Source organism: Callorhinchus milii, unplaced genomic scaffold, assembly GCF_018977255.1.
Source record: "Callorhinchus milii isolate IMCB2004 unplaced genomic scaffold, IMCB_Cmil_1.0 Scaffold27, whole genome shotgun sequence".
NCBI lineage: Eukaryota > Metazoa > Chordata > Chondrichthyes > Chimaeriformes > Callorhinchidae > Callorhinchus > Callorhinchus milii.
This window is the reverse complement of record NW_024704768.1, coordinates 5,305,643-5,328,033: the sequence shown is the minus strand read 5'-3', so window position 1 is coordinate 5,328,033 and position 22,391 is coordinate 5,305,643. Positions and strand designations below refer to the sequence as shown.

At 44.5% G+C, this 22,391-nt stretch overlaps 1 protein-coding gene across 1 annotated transcript; it reads right to left on the bottom strand.

The window, feature by feature from the left end:
• Positions 1-11,091: 11,091 nt before the first annotated feature.
• LOC103189942 (zinc finger protein 420-like) lies at positions 11,092-22,122 on the bottom strand. Its single transcript, XM_007910523.2, is given in 4 exon segments — positions 11,092-11,916; positions 11,919-13,835; positions 18,711-18,879; positions 22,093-22,122. Coding segments are annotated over 2 exon segments (1,728 nt in total). The 5' UTR covers positions 13,548-13,835; positions 18,711-18,879; positions 22,093-22,122; the 3' UTR covers positions 11,092-11,817.
• Positions 22,123-22,391: the final 269 nt, after the last annotated feature.

Genomic DNA, 22,391 nt, shown 5'->3' with positions numbered 1-22,391 from the left:
TGGCTGTCACATTCGCCCACAAATATACAGTTAATTTCACTTTAGTGTGTTCTGTGAAGCGCTGTGGGACGTCCTCCCGATGTGAAAAGCGCTATATCAAAATGCAAGGATTATTATTATTATGTAAATTTATCTGTATTATCTGCTTCAATTACAACTTATGGGAGAGAGTTCTGCACAGTGCTGCCCTCTGTCTGAAGAAGTTCCTTCTAAATTCTCATTTCAATCCTCCAGTCACTATCTTACACTCGTATTTCTCTGTGAAGTCTCAGTGAGAAATAGGAACTACCTATTTGAGCTGTGACACCATGTTGTATTGGTGTCACTTGTGGCATTGTAATTGTCCTGCAGCTCAGGTGGGAAGTCCTGTAGCTCAGTAGTTGGAGCACTCGCTTTGCAAGCTGGAGACCTGAGTTCAATTCCAGGCAGAGGGCGAAACCTTGGGCAAGTTTCCTTACTCCACACAGAGCCTAATAAAAATCCCTCCAAAAACCCAAAACAATAATAAATTGGTCATTTTCAATCTACAACTGTTTGTGGGACATTGCTGTGTGCAATTGGCTGTCGTGTTCGCCCACAAATATACAGTCAATTCACATTATAGTGTGTTCTGTAAAGTGCTTTGGGACGTCCTCCCGACGTGAAAAGCGCTATATCAAATGCAAGGATCATTATTATTATTAAAGGTTGTGATAGAGAAAAGGAGAGAAACTGTGTTAGAGTGGCAAAAGATTGCGGTAGAGAGAAGGAGAAAGATTGCGATAGAGAGAGAAAGTGTGTTAGAAAGATTGGAATTATGAGAGATAAACTATGATAGAGAAGAGAAAGTTTGCAATAGAGAAAGTGATAGAGAGAAAGTGAAAGATTCAGATAGAGAGAAAGTGTGTTAGAAAGAAGGAGAAAGATTGTGATAGAAAGAGAGAGAAAGTATAATAGAGAGAAGCAGAAAAATTGCGCTAAAGAAAATATGAGAGAGAAGAGGAAAATTAGGCGAGATTGCGTGTTAGGAGGATTGGAATAGAGAGAAGAAAGATTGCAACAGAGACAAAGTGTGATAGAAAGGAGAAAGATTCTGATAAAGAGTGATAGAGGAGAAATATTCTGATTGAGAGAGTGTGACAGAGACGGAAAAGGTTGTAATAGGGAGGAGAAAGATTCTGATAGAAAGTGTGATAGAAAAGAGAAAGTTTGGAATAGAGAGAGAGGACGTGTGATAGAGAGGAGAAAGATTGCAATAGTGAGAAAGATTGCACAAGAGAGAAAGTGTGATTAAGAGGAGAAAGATTGTAATATGCAGAGGCAAAGTACGATAGTGAGAAAGTGTGAGAGGGGGAGAAAGTGTGTTAGAAAGAAGATAGATTGCGATAGAGAGAAAGTGATAGAGAGGGAAAAGGCTGTAATAGAGAGAACAAAGATTCTGATAGAGGAGAGTGATTGCAACAGAGACAGAAAGTGTGATAGAAAGAAGGAGAAAGATTGTGATGGAGAGAGAGAGAGAAAGTATAATAGAGAAGCAGAAAAATTGCAATAAAGAAGAAATGTGAGAGGGGAGGAAAATTGGGCGAGAGAAGGAGAGCGATAGAGAGAGAAAGTGTGTTAGAAGGATTGGAATTGAGACACAAAGTATGATAGAGAATAGAAAGATTACAATAGAAAGAAAGTGCAATAGAGAGATGAAGAAACATTCTGATAGAAAGAGTGAAAGAGAGGGAAAAGTTTGTAACAGAGAAAGTGTGACAGAGACGGAAAAGGTTGTAACAGAGGAGAAAGAGCGATAGAGATTAAAATTGAGAGAAAGTGTGATAGAGAAGAATGCCATAGAGAGAAAGTGTGTTAGAAAGATTGGAATAGAGAGAGAGGACGTGTGATAGAGAAGGAGAAAGATTGCAATACAGAAAAAGTGTGACAGAGAGATGGAGAAAGATTGCGATAGAGAGGAAGTGTGATAAAGAGGAAAATGATTGCACTAGAGAGAGCAAGTGTGACAGAGAGAAAGTGTGTTAGTAAGGAGAAATATTGTGATACACAGAAAGATTGGAATGCAGAGAGAGAGAAAGTGAAAGAGAGAAGGAGAAAGATTACGATAGAGAGAAAATGTGATAGAGAGGGAAAAGGTTGTAATAGAGAGGACAAAGATTCTGATAGAGTGGAGAGTGATCGCAACAGAGAGGAGAAATATTGTGATAGAGAAGAGAAAGTTTGCAATAGAGAGAGAGTGGTAAGGAGAAAGATTCTGATAAAGGGATAATGTGATAGAGGGAAAAGCTTGTAATAGAGAGCAAGTGTGATAGAGAGAAAGTGTGACAGAGACGGAGAAGGTTGTAATAGAGAGGAGAAAGATTCTGATAGAAAGAGTGATTGAGAGGGCAAAGATTGTAATAGAGAGAAAGTGTGACAGAAAGAGATCAATTCTGATAGACAGAAAGTGTTAGAAAGGAGAAAGATTGTGAAGAGAGAAAGTTTAATAGAGAGAAGCAGAAAAATAGCGATAAAGAAGAAATGTGAGAGAGGAGGAATATTGGGTGAGGGGAGAGCGATAGAGAGAGAAAGTGTGTTAGAAGGATTGGAATAGAGACCAAGTATGGTACAGAGGAGAAAGATTGCAATAGAGAGAACATGTGATAGAGAAGAGAAAGTTTGGAATAGAGAGGGAAAGTGTGAAAGAGAGAAGAAAGTTTGGGATAGAGGAGAAAGATTGCAATAGAGGGAAAGTGTAAGAGAGAGAAGGAGAAAGGTTGCAACAGTGAGAAAGAGAAAGTGTGATAAAGGAGAAAGATTGTAATATACAGAGGTAAAGTACGATAGAGTGAGAGAAAGTGTGTTACAAAGAAGGAGAAAGATTGGAATGCAGAGAGAGAAAGTGTGAAAGAGAAGGAGAAAGATTGCGATAGAGAGAAAGTGAGGGAGTGTGGTAAGCAGAAATAATAATAATAATAATCCTTGCATTTGATATAGCGCTTTTCACGTTGGGAGGACGTCCCAAAGCGCTTTACAGAACACACTGTAAAGTGAATTGACTGTATATTTGTGGGCGAACGCGGCAGCCAATTGCGCACAGCAATGTCCCACAAACAGTCGTAGATTGAAAATGACCAATTTATTATTGTTTTTGGTTTTGGAGGGATTATTATTACACTTTTGTGTGGAGTAAGGAAACTTGCCCAAGGTTTCGCCCTCTGCCTGGAAAGATTCTGATCTAGAGAAAGTGATAGATGGAAAAGCTTGTAATAGAGAGAGCAAGTGTGATAGAGAGCAAGTGTGATCGAAAGAAGGAGAAACATTGTGATACACAGAAAGTGCGACAGAGAACATTGTGATAGAGAGAAGGCGAAAGATTCTGATAGGAGTGAGAGAGAGGGCAACGATTGTAACAGCGAGAGACAAACTATGATGGAGAACGATTGCACAAGAGACAAAGTGTGATAGAGAAAAGGAGAAAGATTGCAACAGTGAGAAAGTATGATTGAGAGAAGATTGCGCTAGAAAGTGAGAGAGAAATTGTGACAGACGGAAAAGGATGTAATAGAGAGAGCAAAGATTGAAATAGAGAGAGAAAAAGAACGATCCTGTTAGATAGTGTGTTAGAAAGGAGAAAGATTGTGAGAGAGAAAATATAAGAGAGAAGCAGAAAAATTGCGATAAAGAAGAAATGTGAGAGAGAGGAGGAAAATTGAATGAGAGAAGGAGAGCGATAGAGAGAGAAAGTGAGTTAGAAGGACTGGAATAGAGAGATAAACTATGAGAGAGGAGAAAGATTGCAATAGAGAGGAGAAAGATTCTGATAGAAAGAATGAGAAAAGTTTGTAACAGAGAGAGAAAGTGTGACAGAGACAGAAAAGTTTGTAATAGAGAGAAGAAATATTCTGATAGAGAGAGTGATAGAGATGAGAGAGATTAAAATAGAGAGAAAGTGTGATAGAGAAGAGAAAGTTTGGAATAGAGAGGGAAAGTGTGAAAGAGAGAAGAAAGATTGTAATAGAGGAGAAAGTATGCAATAGAGAGAAAGTGTATAAGAAAGATTGTAATAGAGTGTGTGATGGAGGGAAAAGCTTGCAATAGAGAGAGCAAGTGTGATAGAGATGGAAAAGGTTGTAATAGAGAGAGCAAGTGTGATAGAGATGGAAAAGGTTGTAATAGAGAGAGAAAGTGTGATAGAGAGAAAGAGAACGATTCTGATAGACAGAATGTGTGTTAGAAAGAAGAAGATCGTGATAGAGAGAAAGTATAATAGAGAAGCAGAAAAATTGCGATAAAGAAGAAATGCGAGAGAGGGAGAAAGTGTGTTAGAAGAATTGGAACAGAGAGATACAAAGTGTGATAGAGAGGAACTGATTGAGAGAAGGAGAAAGATTGCAATAGAGACAAATTGTGATAGAGAAGATTGCAATAGAGAGAAGGAGAAAGATTCTGATAGAAAGAGTGAAAGAGAGGGAAAAGTTTGTAATAGAGAAAGTGCGATGGAGAGAAACATTCTGATAGAGAGAAAATGTGACAGAGACGGAAAAGGTTGCAATAGAGTGGATAAAGATTCTGATAGAAAGAGTGATAGAGAGGAGAGAGATTAAAATAAGAAAGACAGTTTGGAATAGAGCGGGAAAGTGTGAAAGGGAGAAGAAAGATTGTGATTGAGGAGAAAGATTGTAACAGAAAAAGTGTGATGGAGAGAAAGTGACCGAGACGGAAAAGGTTGTAATAGAGAGAGAGAACGATTCTGATAGAGAGAGAAAGTGTGTCAGAAGGACTGTAATAGAAAGTATGACAGAACAGAAAGATTGCAATAGAGAGGGAAGTGTGATTGAGAGAAGGAGAAAGATTGCAATGGAGAGAAAGTGTGACAGAGGAGAAAGATTCCGATAGAAAGAGTGAAAAGTTTGTAATAGAGAGAGAAAGTGTGAGAGAGGAGAAATATTCTGAAAGAGAAAGTGTGACAGAGACTGAAAAGGTTGTAATAGAGAGGAGAAAGATTCTGATAGAAAGAGTGATAGAGAGGAGGAGATTAAAATAGAGTAAGTGTGATAGAGAGGAGAAAGTTTGGAATAGAAGGAAAGTGTGAAAGAGAGAAGAAAGATTGTGATAGAGGGAAGGTGTGAAAGAGAGAAGAAAGATTGTGATAGAGAGGAGAAAGAATGCGATAGAGAGAGACTGTGTTAGAAAGATTGGAATAGAGAGGAGAAAGATTGCAATAGAGAGAAAGTGTGATAGAGAGAAGGAGAAAGATTCCAATGGACATGGAGTGTGATAGAGAGGTGTGACGGAGAGGAGAATTATTCTGATTGAGAGAAAGTGTGACAGATACGGAAAAGGTTGTAATAGAGGAGAAAGATTCTGATAGAAAGTGACAGAGAGGAGAGAGATTAAAATAAAGAGAAAGTGATAGAGAGAAGTAGAAAGATTGCGATAGAGAGAAAGTGTGATAAAGAGGATAAAGATTGAAATATACAGAGGCAAAGTACGACAGAGTGAGAAAGTGTGATAGAAAGAAGGAGAAAGATTGGAATGTAGAGAGAGGAAGTGCGAAAGAGAGGAGAAAGATTGCAATAGAGAGAGTGTGGTAAGGAGAAAGATTGTGATAGAGAAGGAAAAGCTCTTAATAGCGAGCAAGTGTGATAGAGATAAAGTGTGTTAGAAAGAAGGAGAAATATTGTGATACAGAAAGTGAGACAGAAAATAATAATAATCCTTGCATTTGATCTAGCGCTTTTCACGTCGGGAGGACGTCCCAAAGCGCTTCACAGAACACACTGCTGTAAACTATTAGGCTCTTTACCTACACTGAAGCATCCCCAACACAAACCAACTCTACACTGAACCAATCTCAGGATAAAATGCATCAATAACAGAGGATTCGCTGACATACACTAACTCTCTACAACTGCCCTGAACCAACCTTGTTAGACACCAACTACACAACTTGTCACAATATCTGATCGCTGGCTGAGAATTACATACTATTTAAGTGAACTCTTGAAGGAGACATCCTTCTCTTCACAATTTTGCAGGTTGTGAGACAGTAAGCAATAGAAAAACATTACCCCAAACCTCTTACAAGTTCCTGAAATTCAGAGTTTGTATAATTAGTAATATTAGAGTCAAGTGTCAGTGAAAACTCTAAACCTCAGCAACTCTGGTTCATCTCCATCTCCTCCCTTTTATACTTCAAATGTGCCCAAGACACGTTTTTACCCAATTAATCCTGAGCACCTGAGACCTCTCTCTATGATCTCAAACATTCACCCTATTTTGATTAGCCCTTTACTACCTCACAACCTGCACTGAACCAACTTGGACACAAACTAATGATCAACAGTAGCTCCAAACCATCCCTGGCATAAACTGACTCTCAACTAGTAAACTGAACTAATTTGGACAGACACTGGCTCAGGGCAAACAAAACCAACCTTCAGCTACTCTATATTACCCAAGATTAAGCAAATTTACTGTCTCTTCAGAAGATTATAATAGATAGATCAAATCTGATCTTACACCATTTAATAGTGTCTAACCTCAATCTCTGCTATTCCTACAATCTGGGTCGATGAATTAAACCCTCGACCCAAACTGTGAGCTCAACACATTAATCCAGCAACATCTCCTCCATCCTGTCCCTCTCAAATCCCAGTCTCCATTACTAACGACTTCTAATCTCAACCTCCAGTGTGAGCCAAAGTTAATGCTCATATGTGTTTGGATATCAGACATCCTGCATGAAGTCCACGTAGTGTTGCTGAACCTCTGGAGTGTGGAAAGTGTAAGAAAGAAGGATATACAACCTTTACCGTCATCATAGTGTTCCCATTAGTACAGACTTACCTTACTTATCCTCCACAAATCCCAAGGTGCTAAAGAGAGAAACAGGGCGTGAGCTTTAGTCATCAGCGTTTGGTTCCCGTTAGTACAGACTTAGTTTCAGGTGACAATAGTAACAATAGTCCTTGCATTTGATATAGCGCTTTTCACGTCTTTGACATCTCAAAGCGCTTCACAAAATAGACTGTAAAGTGAATTGACCATATATTTGTGGGCGAAGCGCAGCAGCCAATTGCACACAGCAGCGTCCCACAAACAGTCGTGGATTGAAAATGATCAATTTATTATTGTTTTGGAGGGATTATTATTAGGCGTGTGGAGTAAAGAAACTGAAATTGAACCCAAGTGTCTCACTTGCAAGGCGAGTGCTCTAACCACTGAGCTACAGGACTCCACCGAACAACTGAGCTCAGCCCATTAATCACTTACATCTCCCACAATTTTCAGCTGCATCTCATCTCGAAACAATTCCTAGATGGACGTCTTTGACCAAAATCTAGATGATGGTTTAAAGACTAAAACTGCAAAATAATAATTCCATAGAGTGATTCTGTCATCACCATCTCTGAGATGAGTTACACAATACAAAGAAAAGTCAGACATGTCAATAGATGTTCACATTAAACCAAGATGGATGTCAACAAGGTCTCCAAAGTTTATTGATGTACAAATACCTAATGATCATCTGGTATGAACAAGCATTAGACCAGCGTTCAAAAGCAACACAAACCTGCAATGGCTCCAGGACAACCTCTGACTGAAGCGGAAACAACAGAACTAAATATTGAAAGAGCAAAGGTTAGAAAACCAAAAATGATAGCTAACTGAGTTTCCCCAGAAAGAGAACCAGTTTAAGAAAATAAACACAGAAAAGCAAGAAAAACACTATTGGGCATATGGGTGAGGACAGTTACCCTAATAAGTGTCTGACAAATACACATAGTATAAAAATAAAACAAGTTAGGAACACAAATTTAGCTTGAAGCATTTGATGTAGTAACCATTATAGAGACCTGGCTGCAAACTGGGCATAACTGGGAGCTAAATATTCCAGGTTGTAAGATCTTCAGAAAGGATAGGGAAATTGGGAAAGGAGGGGAGCAATATGGATAACTTTCAAGTACAATAGTAGATAGAAAGAACTTTTGTAAAGGTGATCAGGCCACAGAAACACTATGGGTAGAATTAAGGAACAGCAAAAGAGGGAAGACTCTGGTGGGAGTTGTCTACAGACTTCAGATAGAAACAAAACAGCAATTATTTTTGAGACAAATTACACAATAAAAAGAGAAGCCAAACTGGCCAAGAGTTGCTCACAATTGACCTGGAGAGCAGGTAGACAGTATTAATGTCTCCAAAGCTCACAGGACTGACAACACCCAAGGTTTGGACACCTTCCCTTCACAAGCATTACTGACAATTTACAGCCTACCAGAAGCTTCTCACAAATACAGACTTAACTGATATAATCCATAGAGAGACCAGCCTGAGCCAAGCTCCACCACACACAAATTGACCATTTCACTGCTCTGAACCACAAGTCTCCAGCAGCACATGTGCGCTCTCTAAGCTGATGAGGTGACTCCTTCCTCCAATGGTTTGACTGAGCTCAGCCTCTGGGTTAAATACCCAAAGGTTCAGGTTTGACATGTGGCCAATGAGCGAATCACATTCCTCACAAGGTCCAGTTGAAGGGAACGTCCTCCCTTCACAGCTGGAAACAGTCAGTATCATCACATGCTCCCCCTTGGTGACATCATCCGCAGACCTGGGGTAAATTTTTACATGTATGCGGATGACACCCAACTCCTCCTCTCTGCCTCCACCCTCAACTCCAGGACTAGTGGGGTCCTGACTGACTACCTGTCCGTCAAGAAGTCCTGGATGAGGGCCAATATTCTCCAACTCAACGTCAGCAAGACCGAGGCCCTCCTGATTGGTTCGCACCAGTGCCTCCGCACTTCAGATGCTGGCAGCATCAGCCTCCATGGCTGCACACTCAACCTTACTAAGCCAGTCAGGAACCTGCCTACCACCACTCCACAACATTGCCAGACTCCGCCACTGCCTCACCCCTCAGGCTGCCGAAACTCTCACCCACACATTTGTCACCTCAAAGCTTGATTACGGGAACTCCCTCCGTATCAGCCTTCCCAACTCTTCCCTTCACAAGCTGCAGATCATCCAAAACTCTGCAGCTCATGTACTCTCACGCACCAGGTTCCGTGACCCCATCACCCTCACCCGACTCCACTGGCTCTCCATCCTCCAGAGGATCGAGTTCAAGATCCTCGTCCTCACTTTTAAGGCCATCTATGCCTTTGCCCCCTCCTACCTCTCTGACCTGCTGACTCCCTACCAACCTGCGTAATTGTGTAAATTATGGTGCAGATGGTAATTACAATGAGTGTGTAAATACCGGTGCAGATGGTAATTACAATGAGTGTGTAATTATATAAATAAAAATAAGTCAGAGTGTGCAGGTCCAATACACCCACTCGCAGCCTCGGCTGAGGGTAAGGTTAGTCGACTCTCCCTGGTCCTGCTCCTCTGCACTCCATAGCAACTCGCCTTGCCGCATTTGATCCCAACCCCCAGCTTGGGTCCAAATCCCTGATTGTGCACCGCCTTGGGACGTCCTCCCATTGAAAGGCACCGTACAAATGAAATTTGTTGTTGTTATTGTGTGTTCACCTTCATCCTCAATGCTCCTGATGGCATATTTGAGGTCTCTTTTTGTTCTGTGTCATGAAATTTTACTGATTTAATTGTTAGTCAAATCTTCTGGACAGTTAATAAAACAGTGTCCACACAATTTTAGTTGTTAAACAATTGTTTCCTTTATTATAGTTCAACAGCAAATGGTTATACAGAATAATAAATTATCACAAGACATAATGCGGGTAGCGACCAAGGTACAACAACAACAACAACTTGCACTTATATAGTGCTCTCCACGCAGGGTAGCATCTCAGAGAGCTAAACAGTGGCAGAGCCTCACACCAAGCTGGGGGTGCATGAGGTGACCATAAGCGCGGTCGAAAAGGAAGCTTTTTAGGCGGGGCTTGACAAAGGGGAGAGAGGGGGGCAAGGCGGAGGGATTGAGGGAGAGGGTTCTACAGTTTTGGGGCGTAGTGGCTGAAAGCGTGACCTCCAATGGTGGAATGGAGGGTGCGAGGGACAAGCAGGAGGCTGATGCTAGTCGAACAGTGGAGCGGATAGTAGATTGGGGAGTGAAGAGGTTGTAGAGGTCGGGAGGAGCCGGATAGTGAATAGATTTGAACACGAGCGTGAGGATCTTGAAGTGGATCCATTTGGTGCTGGGGAGCCAGGGCCAGAACTGGTGACCCAGAGTTTGGTCCGGGAAAATCATCAGGCAGTAAACTTCTGAATGAGCTGGATTTTTTAAATAGTGGAGCTGGTGAGACCAGCAAGGAGGTTGTTTGGGTAATCCAGGCGGGAGATGACAAACGCATGCACGAGGGTTTTAGCTGTATTTGGGGTAAGGTATGGTCAGAGGCGGTCAATGTGTTGGTGGTAGAGGAAGGCGGTCCTGGTCAGGGATTGGATTTGGGGGAGGAAGGACAGCTGCCGGTCAAATCGGACACCTAGATTGTGCGCTGGTTCGGTGAGTTTGAGGGAGAGCTCAGGCAGGTGGAGGAGTTCAGATCCGCAGGGGTGAAGACTATGACATGTCAACGTCAACAGAAATGATACTAATACTGTCATTAGACACGGTAATTTAGCAACACTTGGACAGAGAATAACAGTTATCATAGAATTATACAGCACAGAAGGAGGCCATTCAGCCCATCAGGTCTGTGCCAGTTCTTCGTAAAGAGCTATCCAATTCAATCCCACTCCCCTGCGCTCTCCTGATAGCCCTACAAACTTATCCTCCCCAAATATTTATCTACTTCTCCCTTAAAAGTTGTTATCAAATCGGCTTCCTCCAGCCTTTCAGGCAAGCATTCCAGATCCCAACAACTCACTGTGTGAAAACATTTCTCCTCCCTCGTTTCTTTTAACAACTATTTTAAATTGGTGTCCTCGGGTTACTGACTCATCCACCAGTGCAAGTGGTTTCTCCAAGTTCATCCTATCGAAACCCCTCATAACTTTGAAAATTTCTATTAAGTCTTCCTCTTAAACTTCTCTGCTCCAAGGAGAATAATTCTAGCAGTAAGGGCTTCTCCTGATAACTGAAGTCCCTCATTCCTGGTACCCTGGTAAATCTCCTTTGCACCCTCTCCAACGCCTTGACATCCTTCCTAAAGTGTGGTGCCCAAAACTGAACACAGTACTCTAGCTAAAGCCTAACCAGTGACTTATAAATCAGTTACATCAATTACCTATCCTTTGAGCAGCACACAGTTCACTGTGAGGCTTCGGTGAATCCGCATCTCATTGTTTCTTCTGTGCTATCTATATTTATACCTGTATATGTTATATATTAACAAAATCAGTAAGGGTTTGTGAAAGTGAATGCTCAATCACAAAGGTGAGTCATCAATAACGCGCTCAGATCTACAATAATCCAGAATAGATTGAATGCACTCACAATTATGTCTATTGAGCACAATTTGACACCTACACTAAGTTTTGATCATGTGGTTGACATGTTTGCAACTATGAAGTTACACTGGAAAATATTTCAAAAAGGTATTTGAGGGCATTGTTCAAAGGGGCTCACGTTTTGCTTAGGGCCCCCAGATCCCTTAATCTGGCCCTGACACCAGGAGAAAATTATGGAAGTGTAAAATTATCTTCTTCACAGACTCTCATTTCTCACTGTGCAATTCTGCTATACTCTCCAGCAGACACACATCCTAGGGAAAGCCTCACATATGCACAACAGCCATGTGCGAGTGAGGTACTGCAGGAGATGGTGGTACCCCAGCACAGGAGACAAGGGGACAAACTGTCGCACTGGTGTCTTAATTGTGAGTCACTGGTGTTGGATCAAGCAGATAGCTGTACTTAGATAACAAAATATTACTATTGTTTGCTTCACTTCTCGAAGCACCTTCTCAGGTGGGGTTTGAACAGTACCAGCTCATGGAAAGCTTTCCCACATTGGGAACCTTTATATGGTCTCTCTCCTGTGTGTGAGTTCGCTGGTGTCTCTGGAGGTTCCCCGAATATCTAAAACTCTTTCCACATTCAGCACATTGATACGGTCTCTCTCCCGTGTGCGATCGCTGGTGAACGTGGAGATAACCTGACGTGGTGAAACTCTTTCCACATTCAGCACATTTATACGGTTTTTCTCCTGTGTGTGATCTCTGGTGAACGTGGAGATACCCCGAAGTTGTAAAGCTTTTTCCACATTCAGCACATTTATATGGTCTCTCTCCTGTGTGTGATCGCTGGTGTCTCAGGAAGACCCCTGAAGATGTGAAACTCTTTCCACATTCAAAACATTTGTACGGTCTCTCTCCTGTATGTGATCGTTGGTGTACCTTGAGCTCCCCTGATGTTGTGAAACTCTTACCACATTCGACACATTGGTACGGTTTCTCTCCTGTGTGTGATCGCTGGTGAATTTGGCGTTCCCATGATGTTGTGAAACTCTTTCCGCATTCGACACATTGGTACGGTCGCTCCCCTGTGTGCGATCGGTGGTGTACCTGGAGGTCCCCTGATGTTGTGAAACTCTTCCCACATTCAACACATTTATACGGTCTCTCTCCAGTGTGTGATCGCACGTGAATCTTGAGATGCCCTGAGCGTGTAAAACTTTTTCCGCATTCGGCACATTTATACGGTCTCTCTCCTGTGTGCGATCGCTGGTGAACGTGGAGGTGCCCTGACTGTGTAAAACTTATTCCACAATCGGCACATTTATATGGTCTCTCTCCTGTATGTGATCGTTGGTGTCTCTGGAAGTTCCCCGAGTATGTGAAACTCTTTCCACATTCGGCACATTTATACGGTCTCTCTCCTGTGTGTAATCGCTGATGACCTTGGAGATACCCTGATGTTGTGAAACACTTACCACATTCAGCACATTTATATGGTCTTTCTCCTGTGTGTGATCGCTGGTGTCTCTGGAGCACACCCGATGTTGTGAATCTCTTTCCACAATCGGCACATTTGTACGGTCTCTCTCCTGTATGTGATCGTTGGTGTCTCTGGAGCACCCCTGAAGATGTGAAACTCTTTCCACATTCAGCACATTTATACGGTCTCTCTCCTGTGTGCGATCGCTGGTGAACCTGGAGCTCCCCGCACGTTTTGAAGCTTTTTCCACATTCAGCACATTGATACGGTATCTCTCCTGTGTGTGATCGCTGGTGAACCTTGAGTTCCCATGATGTAGTGAAACTTTTTCCACATTCGACACATCTATATGGTCTCTCTCCTGTGTGCGATCGGTGGTGAATCTGGAGATGCCCTGAACGTGTGAAACTCTTTCCACATTCAATACATTTATACGGTCTCTCTCCAGTGTGTGAGCGCTGGTGAACTTTGAGCTCCCCTGACTGTGTGAAACTCTTTCCACATTCAGTACATTTATAAGGTCTCTCCCCTGTATGCGATCGCTGGTGTCTCTGGAGGTCCCCTGACGTTGTGAAACTCTTTCCACATTCGGCACATTTATACGGTCTCTCTCCTGTGTGCGATCGCTGGTGTACCTTGAGGTACCCTGATGTTGTGAAACTCTTTCCACATTCAACACATTTATATGGTCTCTCTCCTGTGTGTGATTGCTGATGTTTCTTCAGGTGCCCCAACATTGTGAGACTCTTGACATTTGGCACATATATATGGTATCCCTCCTGATATAGATCACTGGTACTGTGCTGAGATTTTGCAAAAACCCCTTTTCTCAAACAGTATATGTGATGGATCCCAGAAACTCTCTCTGCTCTGAAGAAACATTTATGCTACAAGCTGATTGTGTTGCCGTGTGTCTCGATGGAACTTGCGATATCTTCTGCTGTGTTTCTGAATGAACTCAGCACGAGTAAACAGAATGTTACAATGAGGGCGATGGTGATACTCAGAATCATCCACTTTAGGTGCTGATGGGAGAAAAGAAAGATTGGTCATTTACCCCAAATAAGCAATACATGAGAGTTTCCTTTGGGAATTGCTGTTTGAACAATTTGCCTTAATCCTTGCATTTTTACAATACACGATCAAGTCAAAACAGTTTAAAATGCTTTGACAGTGTTTGTCAGAGTCAGTTTTGTCAGCAGCCACTTCCAACAAACAGTTATGAGATAAATGTGCGAGCGATTAGTGAAGTGTTGATTTTGGCCAGGGTGCTGGGAGAAACTCTTATTTTGTTGCTGGGGATGTGCTTCAATGTCAGAGGTGCTGTCCTTCAGATTAAATCATACACCAGGCCTGATCAGGTGGATGCCAAGATCCAATGACATTGTTCGAAAAGAGAAAGGTTTTTTTCCTCTTTTCCGGTGTCCTGACCTCCAATACTCAAATGAAATTGGTTGTTAACCCCAAATAAAATTGGTCATGAAAATTTGTGGGATATTGCTGTGTGCAAATTTCCTGCTACATTTTTACCTACAATGGGGCTATATAAATGTAATTGCTGTATTATTTTTCCAATACTCCTGTAGGATCTTTAACATCTGTCTGACCAGCACAGAAGGGACTTTAGCTTAATAGCTTGGTGCCTGACAAAGCAACGCTCTGGAAACTGGACTGTGAGTAGCCTGGACTGCAAGCTCGAAGTCCTGACGTGCATCTTGAACCCACATCCCAGAGGCAAGGAAGTAACTGACTGAAGCCAGACTAACATCTGGAACTTTTAGATTATCCATATTGAGCTTCACATGCACTTCTAATGAAAGTGACAAACATCTAACTGCAAAGTAACCTTTTAATAATAATAATAATAATAATCCTTGCATTTATTTTTGAGCCTTATCACGTCATGTATCAAAGAGCTTCACAGAGCATATTGTAAAGTAAATTGACTATATATATTGTGGGCGAAACATGGCAAGCAACTGTGCACAGCAGTGTCCTTCAAACAGTCGTGCATGACAATATATTTTTAAGGGAATATTACTCCTGGAAAGCGGTCAACCAATCGATTAACAACCAAGTTTCTACTTACTGCTAGGTAAACAGGGGTACGTAGAGTAATGAACCCGGGTCCTCTCATTTGTGAGGCAAGTGTTCTAACCACTACACTGCAGGATTCAATGGGGTGAAATTTACAGTGGGTGATCACAACCTTATGAAAATCATAACAATAATAAATCATTGTGTTTAAAATAATGCCAATCAGGTCAAACTTCTCCAAGATCCTTACAGTAATTTTTTGGGTCAGACACACATGGAAACCCATAACCAAACCGAACTGGGAGTTCCATGCATTCTCACCTACATATGGAAATTTCCAAGTTGGAATGGAATGCACACTCCATAGAGGGATGCATCCTGCTTACCGAATTCTGCAGGTTGGCAGAAAGCTAATGTTTAGGAATCACTGTCAGAATACAACCAGCTAAAACTGCGTAACTTGCTATGAAATGTCTGGCAAGCTTTCCCACCTCTTATCAACCTAGGATCATGCTACCCACTAGGGCTTTGGCTTGCTTGGTTAACAGTAGCTGAGTGGGAGATTCCCTGCCCCCATTGACTGGTCTGCCCTTCCAAATGAGAAAATGTGAAATGAATGAAAAAGGCAAAGTATTCCATGTTGATGGCTGCAAATATTAGTTATAGTTTATTCTAACATTACAGTTAACCATTATACACATCCCCATTCTACTGATAATAAACCATTGTACACCCCCATTCTGCTGGTAATAAACGATTACATTTCCCCATTCTGCTGGTAATAAACCAGTAAACACTCCCATTCTGCTGGTAATAAACCAATAAACATCTGCATTCTGCTGGTAATAAACAACAACAACAAAATTACATTTGTATAGCGCCTTTCACATCAGGAGGATGTCCCAAGACAGACAAGAGTTATGGACCCGAGCTGAGGTTCAGGGTGGGGGAGGAAGGGAGGGCAGGGGTGGAAGCAGGGAGCTCGAAAGCACGGTTGAAGAGGAGGGTCTTGAGGTGGGTCTTGAAGTTGGCGTGGGCCAGGGCGAGACGGAGGGATTGCGGGATGGAGTTCCAGAGGGTGGGTTCAGAGTGGCGGAAGGCCTACCCACTGATAGTGGGGCGAGCAAGGCGGGGGATGTGAAGCAGTCCGGAGCCCGCTGGACGGACGGAGCGAACAGGGTGGTAGGGGGTTAGGAGATTGGAGAGGTAGGGGGAAGCAAGACCATGGAGGGCTTTGAAGATAGGACTAGGATGCTGAACTGTATCCTCTGTGTGATGGGAAGCCAGTGGAGTTGGGCAAGAGTGGGATTAACCAGAGTCTTATTATTATTATAATTAGTGTAAAATATTCCAGAAGCCGATTTTAGAGTTGACATGAACCAAAAGTAGTGAAGGATAAAACACAAAGCAAGATGGGTGAAAACTCAAACACTGAAGTAAAGTGGTCGTTAACGAGATAACAATCAGGAAGAAAAGGTCAGGTAAGATAAGGGAAGTAGCTGTTGTGAATAACAGACTGGGCCGTAAAATTTGTAGTAAAATCTCACCATCAGGTTGCTCTCCAGTTAAACTGCATGTAAAAAGTTGTATAAAGATAATCCTTGCATTTGCGGCTAGCTTTCCTATACAGACAACAACAAATTGCATTTCTATAGCACCTTTCACATTGGGAGGACATCCCAAGCCGCTGGACAGTCAATGTTTCGGACTTGAGCTGGAGGTCAGGATTGGGGAGGATGTGGGGTGGAGGGCGGGGTGAAAAGGGTGATCGAAGGTACGGTTGAAGAAGAGGGTCTTGAGATGGATCTTGAAGGAACGAGGCAAGGGAGGAGGCGAGGTGGAGGGACTGAGGGATGGAGTTCCAGAGGGTGGGGGCAGAGTGGCTGAAGGCCCGCCCACCAATAGTGGGCAGGAAGGGGGACATGAAGCAGACCGGAGCCCGCTGAGTGGAGGGAGTGAGCAGGATGGTAGGGGCTTAGGAGGTCGTAGAGGTAGGGGGAGCAAGTCCATAGAGGGCTTTGAGAGTGTGGAAAAAGATCTTGAACTGTGTCCTATGTGTGATGGGAAGCCAGTGGAGTCGAGCGAGGATGAGAGTGTCAAGGAGCCTAGTGTGGGCGAGGACACAGGCTGCAGAGTTCTGGACGATCTGCAGCCTGTGGAGGGAGGAGTTGGTGAGGCCAATAAGCAGTGAGTTTGCATAGTCGAGCCTCGATATAATGAAGGCGTGTATGAGGATTTTAGCAGCCTGAAACAGTGAGACATTGTCGGAGCTGGGTAACGTTGCGGAGGTGGGGGAAGACAGAGTGGATCATCGTGCAGATGTGGGGTAGAAAGGATACTTGAGGGTCAAACAAGACCCCAACTATCCGGACTGGCTTAGCAAGGTGGAGTGTGCAATCATAGATGGTGATGCTGTGGTGAGTGAGGAAGCGCTGACGGGAGCCAATCACGAAAGCCTTGGTTTGTTGACGTTCAACTGAAGGAAGTTAGCTCCCATCCAAGACTTGACATATAACAAACATTCTGTCAGGACAACAGTTGGTCCTGGAGTCAAGGGTGGAGGCAGAGAGGTGTCATCCGCATACATGTGGAAGTTGACCCCATGTCTGAGGACGATGTCACCAAAAGGGATCTTATAGATGTTGAAGAAAAGGAGACCAAGGACAAAGCCCTGAGGAACGCCGCACGAGGGGCTGGAGGAGAAGCCGTTTGAGGAGTGAAGTGCACGCGGTGTGAGAGGTACCAATCATTTACAATAAACTGGTAAATACCCCCATTCTGCTGGTAATAAACCAGTATAAACCCCCATTCTGCTGGGAATAAACCAGTATAAACCTCCATTCTGCTGATAATAAATCAGTAAACACCCCCATTCTGCTGGTAAGGGACCAGCTGCTGATACTGAACCAGGGAAGAAGGTGTCTGTTGACCGTCCTATAATATATACCAGAGTAATGTGAGCTATCATTTGTGATCTTTCTTCTGATAAGAACTAGCAAAACTCTTCAGCACATCTATACAGTCTCTCCTGTGTGCGATCGTTGGTGTATCTGGAGGTTATCCTGAACGCGTAAAACTTGTTCCACATTCGACACATTTATATGTGGAAAGAGTTTCACTCGATCAGGGCACCACCTACTCCAGTGTGTGATCTCTGCTGTATCTTGAGCTCCCTTGACTTTCTAAACCTCTCTCCACATTCATCAAATTTACACCATCTATCATGTAAGGACTCTAAGGAAGGAGTTAAAATAAAATGCTTACTCTACTGAAAGGTACTAAAGACATTCAGTCACCATGAGCTGTTTGATATTGTGATAGAACCAAACCCCAAGAGATAAGACTGTGATTTATCTTATACAGAAAATTCCCATTTGTTTACTCCATCCTTGAGGGGAGGTAAGCAGGGTCTCCTGGGAACTGAACTGGTTCCAAGGTGACATGCCTGGCAGAATGTCAGAATCAAGCCAACCCTCCATGGCGTTCTCGGTAATCTGGTTCCTGAGCTAGGTGAATCCGCAGTATTCCAGGGCCTTGCTGATGTCAGCAGACATCCTGGCTCATCGGCAGAACCTGGAAGGTCAGACCAGCCATTGGGGGCAGGGATTTATCCCATTCAGCTCCTGTTAACCCTGCAAGCCAAAACCCTAATGGGTAGGGTGGTCCTAGCTGGACAAGCAGCGGGAAAGCTTGCTGGACAGCAATATCAATGGCAGGATACTCCCCTCCATGGAGAGAGCGCGCATTCTAATCCAACAATCTATCTCTAGGATTTCCATGTGTAAGTGGGATGCATGGAAATCTCAGTTTGGTTTGGATACTCTTAGCACAGTGATTGGTTTCCGCCCGTATCAGACACCTACCTGACCAAAAAAAATACTGCTCTCTCTCCCAGGGATAAGATCGCTGACCACTTCTTCACTCTCTGTTGCCACATTATTGTCTAATTAAAGTATGGGACTTTGGTCGCTGCCATTATTGCGCCTTGCAGTCGTGGTTTAATTCTCTGTTGTATAATCTTTCACCGTTGAGCTGGAATAAACGAAACAAGTGTTTAACATCTAAGTGCTCAACATCGAAATCTCAAGTGATCAGCATCACTTTTTCATCATTAATTAAATAACAAAGTTTCCTTACAAATTGGTACCCCAGATGGGACCCCAATTTTAGTAATTGTTAAGAGGTCCGGACCTAGAAAGTTCTCTCGGTCATTGGTTGTCATTGGTTGGGGAATTTGCAATAACGAAATTAATTGATAATGTCTTACAAAGCATTTTCAGATTCCAGTAATATAATAAAGCTCACATAAATGTGTCAGCCCAGCTCAGACGTGTGTCAGCCCGGCTCTGTGTGTGTTTGTCAGCCTGGTTCAGTGTGTGTGCGGGTGTGTGTCAGCTCGGCTCTTTGTGATCAGCCCGGTTCTGTGTGTGTGTGTCAGCCTGGCTCAGTGTGTGAGCCCGGCTTAGTGTGTGTGTATCAGCCCGGCTCAGTTTGTGTGTGTGTATCAGCCGGTCTGTGTGTGTGTGTGGGACAGGCCAGCTCAATGTGTGTGTGTGTGTGTGTGTCAGCCTGGCTCAGTGCGTGTGTCAGCCCAGCTCAGAGTATGTGTCAGCCCAGCTCAGAATATGTGTCAGCCCGGCTTAGAGTATGTGTCAGCCCGGCTCAGTGTGTGTGTCTCCCCTATGCTTCCCCTGCATGCTGCTCACTGCTAACCACAATGAGCACCCTACACCCCTCTGCGCTAACTCTAGCCCCCACAGCCTCCTGTAGGCTGACCATGTCCCACTAAACGTGCCGCCTCTCGTCCCAGCGCATCCCCGACCCGAGCTGGCCCTCCCTCAAAATGCCCCCTACCTGCAACAATCCCGCTCTGTCCTGCTCTCTCTCCACCCTCCCCACCTCCTATCTCTGCTTGACCTCTCGACCACTGCCGCCCTCTGATCCAGCCAGGAATCCTCTGCCGGGCTCATTGTGGCACTCGGCGCTGGCTGTCCAGCAGCAGCCACACCGACAGCCCCATTCCCCACTACCCCTGCAAGCCATCCCGGAACCAGACGCCGAGGGCTAACCTCTCCTCCCTCATCCGCATCCCCACCCACCCTGCCATCCAACCCACTACCCCCTCCCATCCCACACATCCCCCTGCCAACTGTCCACTCCGCATTGGCCTTCAAAATGTCCACTCCATCTCCAACAAGACCCTGGTCATCAGTGATCTCATCCCCGATGAGAACATTTAACATTATGGCCCTCACTGAGGATCACCCCAGGTGACACCTTCCCCCTCACTGAGGCCACACCACCCGATTACACCTACCACCATGCTCCACGCCCGAACCGTCGTGACGGCGGTGTGACCCTCATCTCCAGGGCCTCACTTGCCCTGTCCCCCTACTCCACCGGCTCATTCCCCTCTTTCGAACACCTTAGCCTCCACCATCCCTCCCACCTCTCTCTAAAAATTCTCTTACTTTACCGCCCCCCAAAATCCTCCACAGCACTTACTCTTCTCCATAGCACCCTCTCCACCACACTCGACTCCCTTGCCCCCCTCACCTCCCGAACTGCCTCCTATTTCTGATCCTCACTCTGGTACACCAGTCATCTCCGCTCGCTTAAGGGCCAGGTGCAGTCTGCTGAACGCATTTGGCTCAAATCCAGCCTAACGGTCCACTGCCACATCTGGCAGGACCTTATCAAGACCTACCACTCAGCTCTTGCCTCAGCTAAATCATCCTTCTATTCCAGGTTAATACTGGAGGTGAAGGGCAACCCCAGGCTCCTGTTCTCCCCCACCAACCGGCTCCTCCCCCTCCCTGCCACGCTTTGCAGATTCTTTCCTCTGACTCTCTCTGTGAGAAAATGCTGGACTTCCTCGAGTCCAAAATTGAGGGCATCCGCTCAGCTGCCACTGCACTCCCCAACTTCCAACCACTCCCTATCCCCACTCCGACAATTACCCATCCCTCCTTCCACACCTTTGAACCTGTCATCCCCTCTTCTGTCTTCACCACTGTAACCTCCTTGAAGCCCACCACCTGCTCCCTGGATCCAATCCCCAACCCTATCCTTAAATCCCAGCTCCACTACTCACCAACATCATTAACCTCTCTCTGTCATCTGATACTGCTCCGTCCCCCCTCAAAACAGCCATTACCAACCCCACCCTAAAGAAACCTTCCCTTGACCCATCACAGCTATCTAGCTACCGGCCCATTTCAAATCTCCCTTTCCTATCGAAGGTCCTTGAGAGAACCGTTGCCTCCTAGCCTCGCTCTTTTCTCTCCTTCCACTCCCTCCATGAACCCGTCGAATCGGGTTTCCAAGCTGTTAGAATTTACACTTTTTGTATAACGTTAGAATCACAATAGATGTTGCGAACGGGTTAACTTTTAAGTTAAGTGTGTTGTGGGCAGCGGGACTGAAACTCCCTGCACGTACACGAGATAACGGACTGTCTCCAGGACAGTGTGTTTGTGTGTGTGAGGCACGTACACCCCATGAGATGTTCACGTGAACGCAGCATGATTTCGACCAGGTGATCTAATGTCTGCACCATGATTGGATGAACATTGGTATAAGAGTTCCGATAACTTTGTGTACGGGGCCGTCCCGGGTCGCGGAGACAAGGATACAGGAGATGGAGCCATCCTGGGTCGCGGAGACAAGGATACGGGAAATGGAGCTGTCCCGGGTCGCAGAGACAAGGATACGGGAGATGGGGCCATCCCGGGCTGCGGAGACAAGGGTACGGAGATGGAAGACTGAGAACTAGAAACACTAAGATTGAGGAAGATTGAAAGCTGTCAGCAAGAAGACTGAAAGCATGAAGAATCAAGCTTGTGTGCTGGAAAGACACAGTGTTGAACTCTTGAACTCGAGATATCTTTTGTGGTGTTATTCTGTTATAAGATCTGTTGATTGTACCGGCCTTTGGTCTGACCCATCGGGATATTGGGGAATAACGAACGAATAATAATAAAACAGTCTGATATCTGGTTAGAGGAATTAGCGTTATTTCCTTACAGATTTGGCTGATTTTATTTTCCAACAATGCTGCCCACAGCACGGAAACTGCTCTGGCCAAAATCATAAACGACATCCTGACCATGTGTGATCAGGGCTCCCTCTTCCGCCTTGTCCTCCTCGACCGCCTTTGACACGGTGGACCACTCAATCCTCCTCCACCGCCTCTCCTCCCACCTCAACCTTCAAGGTTCTGTCCTTGACTGGTTCAGGTCCTACCTTTCACATCGCCTCCACTGCGTCGCGGAAAACAGCTTCTCCTCCAGCCCCCGCACCGTCTTGTGCGGTGTTCCCCAGGGCTTTGTCCTCGGTCCCCTCCTCTTCACCCTCTACATGCTCCACCTTGGTGACATCATCTGCAGACATTGGGTAAATTTCCACATGTTTGTGGATGACACCCAACTCTACCTTTCTGCCTCTACCCACAACTCCAGGACTACTGGCATCCTAACCGACTGCCTGTCCGACATCAAGTCCTGGACGAGGGCCAACTTTCTCCAACTCAACGTCAGCAAGAC